Source organism: Erythrolamprus reginae, chromosome Z (genome assembly GCF_031021105.1).
Source record: "Erythrolamprus reginae isolate rEryReg1 chromosome Z, rEryReg1.hap1, whole genome shotgun sequence".
Lineage (NCBI taxonomy): Eukaryota > Metazoa > Chordata > Lepidosauria > Squamata > Dipsadidae > Erythrolamprus > Erythrolamprus reginae.
This window is the reverse complement of record NC_091963.1, coordinates 135,226,142-135,240,644: the sequence shown is the minus strand read 5'-3', so window position 1 is coordinate 135,240,644 and position 14,503 is coordinate 135,226,142. Positions and strand designations below refer to the sequence as shown.

At 42.6% G+C, this 14,503-nt stretch overlaps 1 protein-coding gene across 9 annotated transcripts in view; it reads left to right on the top strand.

Moving 5' to 3' along the window:
• The window catches only part of TAOK2 (TAO kinase 2), a 52,689-nt gene that overhangs the window by 12,572 nt on the left and 25,614 nt on the right, over window positions 1-14,503 (top strand). For 5 of the 9 annotated variants that reach the window (XM_070727590.1, XM_070727587.1, XM_070727588.1 and 2 more), the window contains 14 exons: window positions 339-410; window positions 589-690; window positions 1,145-1,190; window positions 1,283-1,379; window positions 2,811-2,924; window positions 3,460-3,551; window positions 3,669-3,762; window positions 3,865-3,946; window positions 5,533-5,700; window positions 5,997-6,209; window positions 7,154-7,282; window positions 10,457-10,693; window positions 12,680-12,808; window positions 13,761-13,979. In XM_070727590.1, the coding sequence (XP_070583691.1) occupies window positions 339-410; window positions 589-690; window positions 1,145-1,190; window positions 1,283-1,379; window positions 2,811-2,924; window positions 3,460-3,551; window positions 3,669-3,762; window positions 3,865-3,946; window positions 5,533-5,700; window positions 5,997-6,209; window positions 7,154-7,282; window positions 10,457-10,693; window positions 12,680-12,808; window positions 13,761-13,979 (1,794 nt within the window). The remainder of the gene's footprint in view (window positions 1-338; window positions 411-588; window positions 691-1,144; window positions 1,191-1,282; window positions 1,380-2,810; window positions 2,925-3,459; window positions 3,552-3,668; window positions 3,763-3,864; window positions 3,947-5,532; window positions 5,701-5,996; window positions 6,210-7,153; window positions 7,283-10,456; window positions 10,694-12,679; window positions 12,809-13,760; window positions 13,980-14,503) is intronic. The other 4 variants (XM_070727592.1, XM_070727591.1, XM_070727594.1 and 1 more) reach the window with 1 other exon arrangement.

The window sequence follows — 14,503 nt, the reverse complement described above, 5'->3', positions numbered from 1 at the left end:
TATTAGATGTTGAAGAGCAATAGTGGGAAGAACTTTTTCCACATCTTGCTGATCTCTTTCTCAGGGAGAATCTGATTGGCCATGATCAGAAGTGGGGAGATGAACTAGTCTGATTTAGTAGAGACGTTGTAACTTTAAATGGATTATCGGGTAATGTTGGTCCCATGTGGGCTTCCTTGCTCTAAGAATGCATGATTCACCATATGATATGAAATTTACTCCTTTTGAACTGTATTTTTTCCAGGCATAGGAACCAAGTTCCTCTCTGAAGTTGATTGCGGATGCTGATAGTTACTTTCATCATCCTTCTCTGGTTTACTCTTTTTTATCTTCCCCAGGCTCGAGACATACGCAACAATGAAGTGGTGGCTATTAAGAAAATGTCCTACAGTGGGAAGCAGTCTAATGAGGTTGGTCCTCTTTAAAACTATTAACACAGTTGTGTTGATCATTAACTTCTAGCCTCTCCCTGGCCTAGGTAAAGCAATTCTCCTGCTTTTCAAATTTTCTAGGCTTCTTGTAATATTCTCCACTTTACTTGAAATGTGGAAATGTATTGGAGCTCAGGCTCTCTTTTGTATTTTCCAGAAATGGCAGGACATTATCAAGGAGGTGAAATTTTTGCAAAAGCTACGACACCCAAACACAATTGAATACAAGGGCTGCTACTTACGGGAACATACAGCATGGGTAAGATGAGAGCGAAACAGATCATTCTTAAGCCAACAAGGTGGTCTATTACAGAAAACCTTTTAAAGAATTTAAAATATGCAGTGAAAATGCAGATGAATTGGGCTTTAGATGAGGGGAAGTCTTGAAAAGGGCCAGAATTATTGCTGGGTTTCTTGCCTCTCTGCCTGAAACTTTAGTGCAATAGAATGGTGTCTCCTTTCTTGAAAATATGAAGAAAATTATTTTTGGTGGTAATCAATTAAATTCATGGGGGTTTTGAGGTGTCTGAATGGCACTGGTGCAAGAATAGTGGACTTTTAGTCTGATTTAGTCGGGGTTGCTCTTATATTCTTAAGTGAATTGGACAAAATGGAATTGGCATACTGAGCTCCCAGAGCCCTAATTGGGACAAGATGTTTGAGGTTCAAAGGATTTATTTGCCCTATGCTAACATTTTCTCTTAATTCACTAGCTGGTGATGGAATACTGCCTAGGCTCAGCCTCAGATTTGCTGGAAGGTGAGTCTGAGACCAATTGAAGAGACAGTCTTCCCACAGACCTTTTCTGAGACCTTTAAATAATGTTCTTGCCTCCATCCCTTCTTTCCTAGTGCACAAGAAACCTCTTCAGGAAGTAGAGATTGCAGCCATAACACATGGTGCACTGCAGGGACTTGCCTACCTGCATTCACACAACATGATTCACAGGTAAGCTTGATATTGTGTTAGTGCACCGTGTTAGAGATGTTGCTGCTTATAACACCATTTAGTGTAGGACAAAATGATCTAGTTGTTGCTGCATTGTGAAATCTGTAACAGAATCTGTTACTCTGTATTTCAGTCAGCTTCATGGGTCTCTTTGACACAGCCCTGTTTCTTGCTACATTTCACATTATTCTCTTTACATGGTTTACAAGTAGAATAGCAAAATTACTTTTAAAATTTGTGCTTCAGTCAAATGTTGCACTTTATGTAGTCTAGCTCAATTATCAGAACTGGACATTCTTCAAATTTTTAAATCAGCTTTGTATATTATAAATCCTTGATATCACAAACAACTTAAGGAAAATACATTTGGTAAAATCATTTTGCTTTTTATCAGATTTTGTATTAATACTGGTAATCCTTAGGGCAGTGATGGTGAGTGCCCCAGGTGGCACGCGGAGTCATATCTGCTGGCATGCGAGCCATTGCCCTAGCTCAGCTCCAACATGCATGTGTGTACTGGCCAGCTGATTTTTGGATCACACAGAAGCTCTGGAAGGGTATTTTAGCTTCCAGAGAGCCTCCGGGGGGATGGGGGAGGGCATTTTACCCTCCCCTGGCTCCAAGGAACACTTTGGAGCCTGGGAAGGGCAAAACAGAAGCCTACTGGGTCCACCAGAAGTTTGGAAACAGGCCGTTTCTGGCCTCCATAGGTTCTCTGGGGGGGGGGCAGGAGAAGGTGTTTTTGCCCTCTTCAGGCATTGAATTATGGGTGTGGGCACTCAGGCCTGCGCGACAGCACACGTACACGCTCTTTCAGCACCCAAGGAAAAAAAGGTTCACCATCACTGCCTTAGGGTGTTGTGTGGCATAGAAATTGAATAAATAAATAATAAATAAATAATCCACGTTTGGTGACTGCCTGTTTTAGCAACTGTTAATGGCCACATTACATTGATGAAAAAAGAACTTTATTACCAATCCTCACATTTACGACTTTCATAAGTCAGTGAAGCAAACAAAAGCTGAAGTCTGATATTGAATGCGGTCACAGTTTCACTTAGTAACCACTTTGCTTAATGACCGCTAAAAAAGGACAAACTATATGTTTTCAACTGAAGAACTATTCTATACACACTAGCCTTCTTCTAAAAAACTCCATCATTTTAGCAGCCTGTTTTAAGTAGAGTAGAAATCTTTCCCTTGTTATCAACTATTGAGAGTCAGAGGCCATTAACAATATAAAAGTTTGCTAATGCAGCCCCCTCTCTCTCCTGGTCTTTCTTGTCCTTGTCCATATAAACATTAATCTAATATTTCTCCTCCATTTTTTTCCTGCCACTTTACACTCCTTTTTATCTTGGTTGCCCATATTCATCCACTGTGTTCTCCATTTCTCTCTTACGTTTTTAATTACTGGGCTTGTCCTTTCAGGGACGTGAAAGCTGGGAACATCCTTCTGACTGAACCAGGACAAGTGAAGCTGGGAGACTTTGGCTCAGCTTCTATCATTGCTCCTGCTAACTCCTTTGTTGGCACCCCGTACTGGTAAGCTGGCAGAATGAGATTTTGTGTAATTAGGAAGAGTGAAGGTGTGGCTGAACAGACAGTGAGGGAGCAGATATGCATTTGAGACTCCTGGTTCTTGGAACAAGAAGAAATTTGATAATTAGAAATATGGGTTCCCTGGGTTTTGCAAAGAGTCCCAGTGTAGTTTGAACAACAGCTGATTCTAAAACAAGTTATGAAGTCTTCTCCCTTTACAAGTCAAAGATTGGAGGGTGTAATTCAGGAGTGTTCCAGTTTTGTGGGGAGTGCCATATGTGGAATTTAAGGGGCATGCTTTGGAGCTTCATTCCAAAAAATAATGGGTCTGAGAAAATGAAATATATTAAATACATAAATAATACACATTCGTGTGTTTAATTTCCCCCTTTAATTAATAGCAACATTGACAATTTGGCAGTATTTTGTGGTCTATGTACAGGCCTCTTCAATGCAATAATCTTCCAGGCTCTATGTAACAATGTGTGCCATTGCTAAGCCGCAGTGCACGATTGCTTATTTTGCGCTCTCTTTCTAGGATGGCTCCCGAGGTGATTCTAGCCATGGATGAGGGGCAGTATGATGGCAAGGTGGATGTCTGGTCACTTGGCATCACTTGCATTGAACTTGGTATGGAATGAGCTACTTGCCTTGTAAGGTTGGAGTTAATTGAGGGGGCGATGTAGAAGAGGGCTTTCTGCAAGACCACAAATACTGCTGTTAACATTACTATCCTTGTATCTTTAGCTGAGCGCAAACCACCCCTCTTTAACATGAATGCTATGAGTGCCTTATACCACATCGCCCAGAATGATTCACCACTGCTGCAATCTAGTCACTGGTAAGACTTTAAACTCCAGAAATGGCTTTAAGCTTACCAAAAAAAGAGAGAGAGGCTTATACATTCATATGAATTCCTGACTTTCTGCCCTGTTTTCTTCAGGTCTGAATATTTCCGAAATTTTGTGGATTCGTGCCTGCAGAAGATCCCGCAGGACCGTCCAACTTCTGATGTGCTGCTTAAGGTATCTCCCGTTTTCACTCCTGAAAATTTCCTTTCCCCCCATCATCCACAGCACACTATGCATGTAGCTGTGGAATTGTATTTTATCCCATCTGGAACAAAAAGGAGAAGTTAAAAGTAAAGAACACTAGATATTTAAATTAGAAGAATGTACAGTGGTACCTCTGCTTAAGAACTTAAATCGTTCTGTGACCAGGTTATTAAGTAGAAAGGTTTGTAAGTAGAAGCAATTTTTCCCATAGGAATCAATGTAAAAGCAAATAATGCGTGCAAACCCATTAGGAAAGAAATAAAAGCTCAGAATTTGGGTGGGAGGAGGAGGAGGAGGAAGGAGAGGAGGACAGTCGCTGCCCAAAGTGAAGGGAGTGTTTCTTTTCTTTGGAGGCTGACAGAGGTTTATTCCCTCTCCAAGTGCCCAGAGAAAGAAAAATGCTTTGTTCACTCTGGACTGCCAAAGCCTTCTTAAGCGCCACTGAAAGGCTCCTCTGGCAGCTCCGAAAAGCCCGAGATGGCCAGGATTAAAGGGGGAATGGCAGGAAACTGGCCGGGCCTTTGTGCTGCTCTCAAATTTCCTGGGAAATGTTTCCTGGCTCAGATTCTTAAGTAGAAAATGGTTCTTAAGAAGAGGCAAAAAAATCTTGAATACCCGGTTCTTATCTAGAAAAGTTCTTAAGTAGAGGCATTATTAAGTAGAGGTACCACTGTATTAAGGGAAAATGCCGGTTGGCGGGTCCCAGGGGAAGAGCCTTCTCTGTGGCGGCGCCGGCTCTCTGGAACCAACTCCCCCCGGAGATTAGAACTGCCCCTACTCTTCCTGCCTTCCGAAAACTCCTTAAGACTCACCTTTGCCGTCAGGCATGGGGAAACTAAACATCTCCCCTGGGCATGTTAATTTATACATGGTATGCTTGTGTGTGTGTTTGCTATTACATGGGTTTTTTCTTAAATCGTTAAATATTTTAATTAATTGGATTGTTGTGACTGTTTTTACTTGTTGTGAGCCGCCCCGAGTCTTCGGAGAGGGGCGGCATACAACTCCAACTAATAAATAAATAAATAAATAAATAAAAGCTAACACTAGGAATTGGTGATACATGAAAAATGTTGATAGAGATGTTTCTAGGGAAACACCCTAATAAATAACACCCGTCATCATTTATTCCCCACAGACCCATGATAAATACTGAATCTTCACACTGCATTCACAGAATTTAGAATTCTGTGTTGAAAGTGTACACCTGACATTGATTTTGTTTTATTTTTTCCTTATTGTTATTGATAAGCAATGGGTTATTCTGTCATCCAAAGTATTTGAGTTTCTCTCACTTTCTGTTCCTAAGTGGACTTGAGTCACCATTACATGTTAAATCTAGATTGACTATATCGAGCGTGATTGTGCATTGTGGTTAAAATAATATAGTTATTAGATCCTAAGAAATCTCAGTGGTTGTTACCCAGCTCTGTGAGTGTACTTAATAGTGGAAAAGGATTGCTCAGATTACACTGTAAGAGACAGGTAGATAATATGGGAGATGTTTGCAGACCTGCTTCCTCGGTTTCATGCTAGTTCTTCCTGTGATTCCACAGCATCGCTTTCTCTTGAGGGAGCGACCCCAGACGGTTATCATGGACCTGATTCAAAGGACCAAGGATGCAGTGAGGGAGCTAGACAATCTGCAGTACCGCAAGATGAAGAAAATCCTCTTCCAAGAGGCTCAGAATGGTCCAAATGCAGAGGCACCAGAAGAGGAAGAGGTTTGTTGTTTTCTCTGATGCAGTTCTCCATGGCTTTCTTGCATTTCAGCTCACTTCATTCATTCATTCATTCATTCATTCATTCATTCATTCATTCATTCATTCATTCATTCATTGGATTTATATACCACCCCTTTCCGAGGACTCTGGGAGAAGGGTGGCATATAACTACAGGATAATATTCTCACCATCATGAGAGTAACAGAGTCTTTGTGTCTGTCTGTCTGTCTCTCCCCTCCCTCTGGCAGTTATTTGCAGTATCATCTTTCTCATTTAATCCTTCTTTGCTGTTTCAGGAAGTAGAGCAGTTTCTCCACCGGACAGGAACCATCAATAGCATGGAGAGCAGCCACTCGGTACCCAGTATGTCCATTAGTGCCAGCAGTCAGAGCAGCAGCGTGAACAGCCTGGCCGATGCCTCAGATGATGACGATGGGGCTGAGATTGCCATGATGCAGGAAGGCGAGCACACCGTCACTTCCAATAGCTCCGTCATCCACCGTCTGCCGGTATAGAACTCAGTGTGCTTCTGCAAGAGCAGTCATATCTCAATTTCAGAATAAAGTGAAGGTTGGGAAACACTGTGGAATATTTTGTAGCATGTGATAGAAAATGTAAGTGCTAGAAAATGTAAGATGCCTTGCGAATCGGCTGCAAGGATATGGGAATCCTGAGAAAATAAATCTTTTCCTCTTTATAATGAAAGAAAAAAACAACACCAGAGTTAGTAGAGAATTTGGAGATCGGGAGAGAGGGAAGGGAGAAGAGAGAGAAGCATGCTAAAGATCATGGAATTGGATTCCAGTGGATCATTACATCCTGCTTGCTTCCTTATATTGATTAACTTAAATGTGTGTGGTTACACTTTCCCACCCCCTTGCTTTGGGGGGATAAATCAGTTTTTTTCTAGACTAGTTTTCCCTGTCTACATTTCTTGGGATTGCAGCTAGGTTTCTACATACTTTGGAAAAATCAATTGGAGGAAATGCTACTAGATTACAAATGCCTAGTCTATCCATGTTTAATCTGGTCTATCTATGCGATCTTGCTTTGTGCTTAAGACTGGAAACATGACTGAAGTTGAGCCTCAACCCAGGTTTCCTCAACACGGCACAGATGTTCATCTGATACACCCTCCAGTTGCTTAGAATTCTAGGAATTACTGCCATAACATATTTGGATGGTGTCAAGCTTGGAAGGTTGCCTTAAGGACTATATATTACTTTAAACTTCCAAAATGTTGGAATTCCTTCTAGAGTACTCTTCACAACAGCTTGCTCCACTATATCTGCACACTTCCACTTCCTAAAACTGGCCAATCCTAAATTACTCATTGGAAGTGCTGTTTGATGTGCCAACTCTACATTCTGTTTGTGCCTTTTAAAGGAAAACTTGCAGAGGCTGTGTTATAAGCTAAAGCATAGATTCTTATGTGCATTTCAATGCTTTTCAGGGCCATGACAATCTGTATGATGATCCCTACCAGCCGGAAATGGAGCCCCAGAGCTCATCATCAGCTGCCCGACGTCGTGCCTACTGCCGTAACCGAGATCACTTTGCCACCATTCGTACGGCTTCTCTGGTGAGGGGAGAAACTTGCTTATATTTTATTGCATTGTTAGATTGATAATCCTGCCTTCCTTTTTTGTACAACTCAAAGCAGTGCATAGTATGGTCTCTCCCTCTGTTTTCTCCTCAAAAACCACCCTGTGAGATGGATTGACTGATTAAGAGCGCAACCAAAGTCGCCAGCTGCTTTTCACGCCTAAAGGAGGACTAGAATTCAACAGTTTCCTGGTTTCTGGTCCAGCATCTCAATCCCTACACCAAACTTGATCTCTGTTGGATTCAGTCCTTTCATTTTTGTTTGCCAGCCTTCTTCCTTTCCTGGTGGCTTCATAAATCGCCTACTAAACCTTCTTCTTCCTTTCTCTTAATATATTAGTCAGTGAAGTTCCAATGTTTGTGGCATCTGGAGCCCTCTGTAGGAATTTGCTGCAGTGCAGTTGTTAAGCAAGAAGTCGAGAAAATTAGGACAGAGAGAAATCTGAAGCACCTGAACTGCAGTTGATTCTGCCTGTGTAAGAAAACAAAAGATTATATTCATGGTGAACAAGATGGCTTTGGAAAGTAGTATTATTTCTAACATTATTTGGGAACTGATCAAGCAAGATAGTTTAAAGTTTCCTTTGGTAAGACCGGAACGGTGGATAAGTGCCAGGAATCTGTACCTTTTGTACTGAGAACATTTTTTTCAACTATTTTCTAAAGAGATAAGCAATATTTATTTAAAATGTGACGGCTTCTGTTTCTTAAGACAGCTGCTCCATTAAATCCCAGGCATTTAAACAAATTCTGAATCATTACTAATTTTATTATTTCAGTTATTTAATTTGGAACACAACTTGTGCAGCGGGTGGGGGTGGCAAATTTTCAGAAGCTAGATGTGATATTTAGTATTTGGATGATGATAGCGGTAAAAGTTGCAGAAGGAACGATGAGGATGTAAAATGAGTAGAATCCTACCAGGTGGACAAAGGTGGGATTTAACGTGGGCACATTTGGGAGATTCAATGTTTTTCTTGGGTTTTTTTTTTAATCTGTTGAATCCTTTCAGAGCTGAATTCAGTTTTCACATGGCTTCCATGTGAAAAGTGCAAAATTAGCATTCCCAGTTTCCATAATCATTATGCCAAAATAAGAATCATGTTACGCATGTTAGAAGAGTGTTCCTCTCTATTTTTTAAAATATCTTTATTGAATATTTACATTTAAAACAATAGAAACAGAGACACAAAAAAAGAATATACAAACAAAAACAACGAGTTCACGGAGAAGGGCGGCATACAAATCTAAATAATAAATAACATGCAAAAGCATACAACTTTATACTATACAGGTTACTATACAGGTTACTTTGGTATCAGAACTTAAGCCTCTAATGATTAACATATATGCCAGTTCTTTTGCTAGACCTTGTTCCTTACAGCCTATCCATGTTTTATTCTATTTCGTTTTCTAATTTTATTGTAAACTACGCTTTTTGATTACCTTGTTTCTATCTCTCTGTGTTTCTTTTTCTGAGTTACATTATTTCTCATTACTGTGAATTGGTAGCGACAAGTGTTCCTCTTTCTATTTTACACCTTCATTTGCTGATCTAAACACAGTTACCTTGAATGAAAATCTGTTAAATCTCTTTACCATCGTAGGACTTTTTGTGCACTAGAGTCCTGCTCTAGTTGGATCTGAAGTGCACAAGGGTACATAGATTGGATCCAGTGTGAGTGCTCTTTTTCTACTTTTTGGGAGGCCCCGTCAACAAGCTGTGCCTTTTCTTAGTCTGGCACAGTGCAAATGGTAGTGGAAAACTTCCCGCTGCTTCCCTGTCTCCCGTTACCCTGGCCCCGTGATGGTGAACTTATGGCATGTGTGCTACAAGTGGCACGCGAGCCGTTGACCAGCTCAGCTACATTGCGTATGTGCAAGGGCCCCCAGACGGCCAGCTGATTTTAAGGTCAGACAAGCTCAAGCTTTCTCGTCACTTTCTGCAGCTTCTGCCTTCCCAGATCTCTGGAGATTCCCCCCCCCCAGCACTGATTGGGCATGCAAGACTTCCCCCCCCCCAGCTCCCTTTGGAGAAAGAAGCTGTTTCCCCCTCCCACCACTGTTTCGGGATAAAAGGCCAAAACATGGTTGGGGGCGTCGCGTGTGCATGTTCAGGGGCAGGAATGCAGGAGGGGCATTGCATTATGTGTGTGAGCACTCACGCGTGGGCACATTCGGCAAAAAACATTTGCCATCATTGCCTTAGTCCTGTGATGGCGAACGTATGGCACATGTGCCACAGATGGCACACGGAGCCCTATGGGAGGGCGCACGAGACTTTTCCATATTTCAGCTCCGCCAGCTGATTTTCGGCCTTGGGAAAGGCCATTTCATCCTTCAGTCGCTTGAGGGAAGCTTCCCTGAAACCCCGGAGACAAAAAAATGCCCCAGCGGACAAACCTGAAGTTTGGAAAAAAGCACTTCCGGTTTGCCCGTTTGGGCATCCCTTTTTTCACCTGCCAGCAGTGGTGGGTTCCTACCATTGTGATATGGAGTGCCGCATCAATATGAACCCACTCATGCAATTTTCGGTGATTTTTTTCCCCCGGCATCTCCTGAGAAAGAACTTCTCAGCTGTGCCTCAGACGAAGACGTTAAGATGAGGGCGGGCCGGAGGGCTTCTTCTGACACGGAGACACCGGGGAAAAATTTCATCCATGGGTTCCTAATGATGTGGCGCTCCGCACCACTCTGGTATGAACCCACCACTGCCTACCAGGCTTCAGAAAGGCCGGTGCGCTTGTGCGAGGGCTGCGTGGGGGTGCACATGCGTAGGGGGAAGGGGTGTGTGGGCACATGCACGCATGCTAGCGCACCCACACCTCCCCCTTTTGGTACTCGAATCAAAAAAGGTTTGCCATCACTGCCTCCTTGCCTGGAAAGCACCATGCAAATCCAGGAAAAGGTAAGATTCTTGAAGGATGAGCCAAGAGGGAGGGAGAAGGTACTCACACCGGATCATGAGATCCTTGCCTGCTTCAGATCTGATTGTGCACAACACTTCTGTGTATTGTTCCTCTTGCCCCACGGAAGGATTAGTTCCATAATAAACCCACGAATGGTGTTGTCTACATACCACAATTTGGGATTAAATTCGATTTTTTTTCCTGTTTCTCCCTTCCTCCTCTCTTCCGTTCCTTCCTTTCAGGTGACTCGCCAAATCCAGGAGCATGAGCAAGACTCAGCACTGCGGGATCAGATGAGCGGCTACAAACGGATGCGGCGTCAACATCAGAAACAGTTGCTGGCTTTGGAGAACAAACTGCGGGCTGAGCTGGATGAGCACCAGCTGCGCCTTGACAAAGAGCTTGAGGCCCACCGCAACAACTTCTCAGCTGAGGCTGAAAAACTGGCCAAGAAGCATCAGGCTATTTTTGAGAAAGAGGTGAGGATGGGAGACTTGGATAGGGAGATGGAAGATCACGGCCAAAGGGGGGATAGAAACTACAAATTGGGCACTCGGTTTCTATAAGGTTCACCATCACTGTCTTACAACTTTACTCCTTTTCATATTTTCTTTGCCCCCTCTACAAAATTCTTCAAAGCTTTCTAAATTGAGCATAAGAAAATTACTCTTAGTATAATACCCTTTTTAATTATTAAGACGTCAGCCAGTTTCTTTTGTATATCCGGGATATCTACTTTCATATCATTCTTGTAGCTGTCATTTTTAAATACACTTTCATCTCAGTCTTGAAACAGTCCAATTAGAGCAGGCAGTTGTAATATTTGCATTGTCAGTGCAATCTTTCAATGTATCCCATGTTAAAATATTTTGCTTCATCTTATGTTAGTTACTCAAATTTAAGTGTTCCTCATTATAATTTTTGGGAGAATTCAAAACAAAATAATTTTCCCACAGGGAGGATTCTTTCATTCCCAAATTTTATTTTAAATCTATCTTGGCCCCTCATTAACGTGCAACTTTCCAAAGTGAACAACCTTCCCCTGTTTATTCTGAAAGATTTTTTTTAAAGAACTTAAATTTGTATTTAAAACTTTTTTCATTAAGGATTGAAGGAAACTCATCCAGTGTTGTAAAATGTGTCAATCAGAAGGTTCCTAATAGTTGAATGGCAGTCAACAAAGCAATTTCCAAAAGTGATTAGAAAAAGAAATATGCAAACCCACTGCCCTTAAAAGCCCCAACTGTGGGTTGAGCAAGATAACGCATCTCACAGAACTCTAAATCTACAAGAAATTGCAGTGTTGCCGTCTCCTCCTGAGGATCAAACTCTCTGGTGCACTTGTGGGCAATCTCAAGTCCTTTCCTTGTCCAGAGAGGAATTACAAAAAGACAATCTACTCACCAGCTCTTCATTCCACTGTGGTTCGCCATTTCTTGCCAGAGGTCAAATTGTACACTTTCCCATACTAGGAATCCTATTTCTTTCTAAAGCAGGGGTCCCCACCCTTTTTGATTCAACGAATTGATGGAGGAGGGGGCTTTGGCAGTTTCTGGGGGGATGATTTCACATGTGTAACTAAATCCTGCAAGAACACAAATTAAGCTTTGCACACAATTCCCCCCTCCCTTCAGTGTCCTGCTTTCCAACGGGCTGGAGTTTCGTGACCTCTGCTCTAAAGGATGGTTTAAAGATATTAGTTACTTGTGCATTATTCCCCCCATTCCCTTCGGTGATGTTTCCCTCCCATGTGTTGTGATTCAGTCTTAGGCTCCTCAGGGAATGGCTGGAACTCTGCCGGCTCCATGCTCAGAGGGGGAGGACGAGGAACAGGAGGAGGAGGAGGAACAGGCAGATGGGGAAGAGGAATGTCAGGACGAGGAGGAGGGGGAACAGCCTGAGACCCCCAGGGGGGAGCTCTCCCCAGCGAGTAGCCTGGAGTCATTAGATGAGAATGCACAAGCCATCATAGATATGAGGCAGAGAAGGGCAGCACAAAGAAGGGGACAATTAGCCAGGTATTTTCATCCCTAATAGGCAAGAGCTGGGTTTGGGTGTGGTTCTCCTCAGAAAGGTTGAAAAGGCAGGCCCGCCCTTCCTGTATTGTGGAGAGTTATCTTTTGGGAGTCCTGTGACCTTGCTTCGATCCTTGGCGTCTCTGATTCTGGCTTGTGGCCTCGAAGGCTGAAAACTTGGGGGAGGCGTGGGTTTTATTATCTACAGTGGGGTGTGTGCCAGCAAGAAGCCTGTTGTATTGTCTGGCCGTCGTGACTCTTCTGTGAAGCTTCACAGCATCCCAGTTTGTACGAACAGTTTTTGTTATCTGTGTTTGTTTTCAAAGATATAAAATGACTTTGCTTTTTACCAGCGTGTCTGGCTACTCTTTTTAGTTGGTGTTGACGTCTGGGGGAACCCAGACAGAACACCATGATTGGTGACCCTGACCACTCCTCCCACTTCCGCAGGCAAAAGCTGCTCTTGCCGAAGAGAAGAAGTTTCAGCAACATATCTTGGGTCAACAGAAGAAGGAACTGGGCAACTTACTTGAATCACAGAAGCGCCAATATAAGTTACGGAAGGAGCAGCTGAAAGAGGTATCCTGATTTGAAAGGTGGCGAATCATAGCAGCAGGAAGCTGAAAGTTAATTAGCCCACACTAGTTTGGCAGCTCACTTTTCAAAGTTCCTTTTGCCGCCCTACCTGTGCCTGTGACTATGAGGCCTTCCAGAAATTATGGTAATGGTAGTGATGACGATGAAGATGATGAGTTAAATTTACATGTCACCCAACATCTAGCAATTCTAGCCACAATTTGTTCTCTACTTTGGATTTTTTTACTTCATATCTATTGATGCAAATTCCTTCTTTGAGGGAAGATAAAATAAGACATTTCACTGATTTTTAGGAATATGTAGAATCTAACATATCCCAAAAGGAATAGGAATAACCAAGTGAAATTTTATGCTGTCATGCTGACAGTGTCTATAATGACATGCAGCCTGTATCTTTGAAGAGAAAGAAAATATCATAAGGGTTGTTTCCCTGAGAGTGACACGATAAGGATTTTTATTCACTAAGTAAACACATAACTCAGGCAAACGTGGAGAGATGTTGTTGAAAGTCAGGGTTTTGTGTCCCCAGTGTTTGTTGTTGCTCCAGAATATAAACAAAAAGGCGTATATTTAAAAGGAAATGAAAATTTGCTCAGGTATAATTTATACATATTCTTTTGGAATTCTTTGCCTATTAATCTCCAGCCACAAAACGTTTACCAAGATAGCTTCCCTCAATATATGTCTTGATGTGTGAGCTAGAGATAATGAAACCTGTATTCCAAAACCCCTGGATGACCCCATTTGGAGGAATCTACCCACAGTCTTTTCCAGTCTTGTACACAAATGTTGGGGGAGCGATGTCTATACTTCCCCAGATCTAAATTTGCACTTCACGTTAATCATAGTTCACTTGGTCATTGCCATTTGTGAACATGCTGCCCTGTGTGTCGTCGAAGGAGCGTTCACTTTTTTCATGTTATTCCTCTTGCAGGAGCTGCAGGAGAATCAGAGCACACCCAAGCGGGAAAAGCAGGAATGGTTGCTGAGACAAAAAGAGAACATGCAACATTATCAGGCCGAGGAAGAGGCCAACCTTTTGCGGCGCCAGCGGCAGTACTTTGAGCTGCAATGCCGGCAGTACAAACGCAAGATGCTGCTGGCACGCCATAACTTGGACCAGGACTTACTGCGGGAGGTGGGGACCAGTAATGTGAGCCTGATGGGAGCAGGAAGGGGGGGTCTGTCTGGCCTTGAAAATCAAAACTGCAGGAGGTGTACTCTGAAGGGTGGGTGTGTTGGGCAGGCTAAATTGTGCGCCCCTTTCTCCAACCGTATCTCTCTGGAAAGAGTTGTCATAATGGACAGTTACATGAATGCCTGCCTTTGCAAGCTCTTTATGACTTATTTATTAATTAAGTCCCACTAATTAAATGAAGTTAGGCCACCCAATTCCAAAGCAGCTCTCGACAGGCTGTAATATGAAACAATTTAAAATATTATAATACAAAACCATACATAAACTGTTCTGAGGAAAAATAGCACAGCCTCTAAACAAATTAGTTAAAACGAATCTGCCATCGACTTTAATCCAAGGCATGAAAAACAGCCAGGTTTTAAGAGGTGGCTTAAATTAAGCCAGGTTGAATGAATCTTTGGGGGGGGTGATTTTAGAAGAGGGTGGGGGCTCCACAGCAGGAAAAGCCCACACTCTTTGGTCCCATTGCATAACAGTGT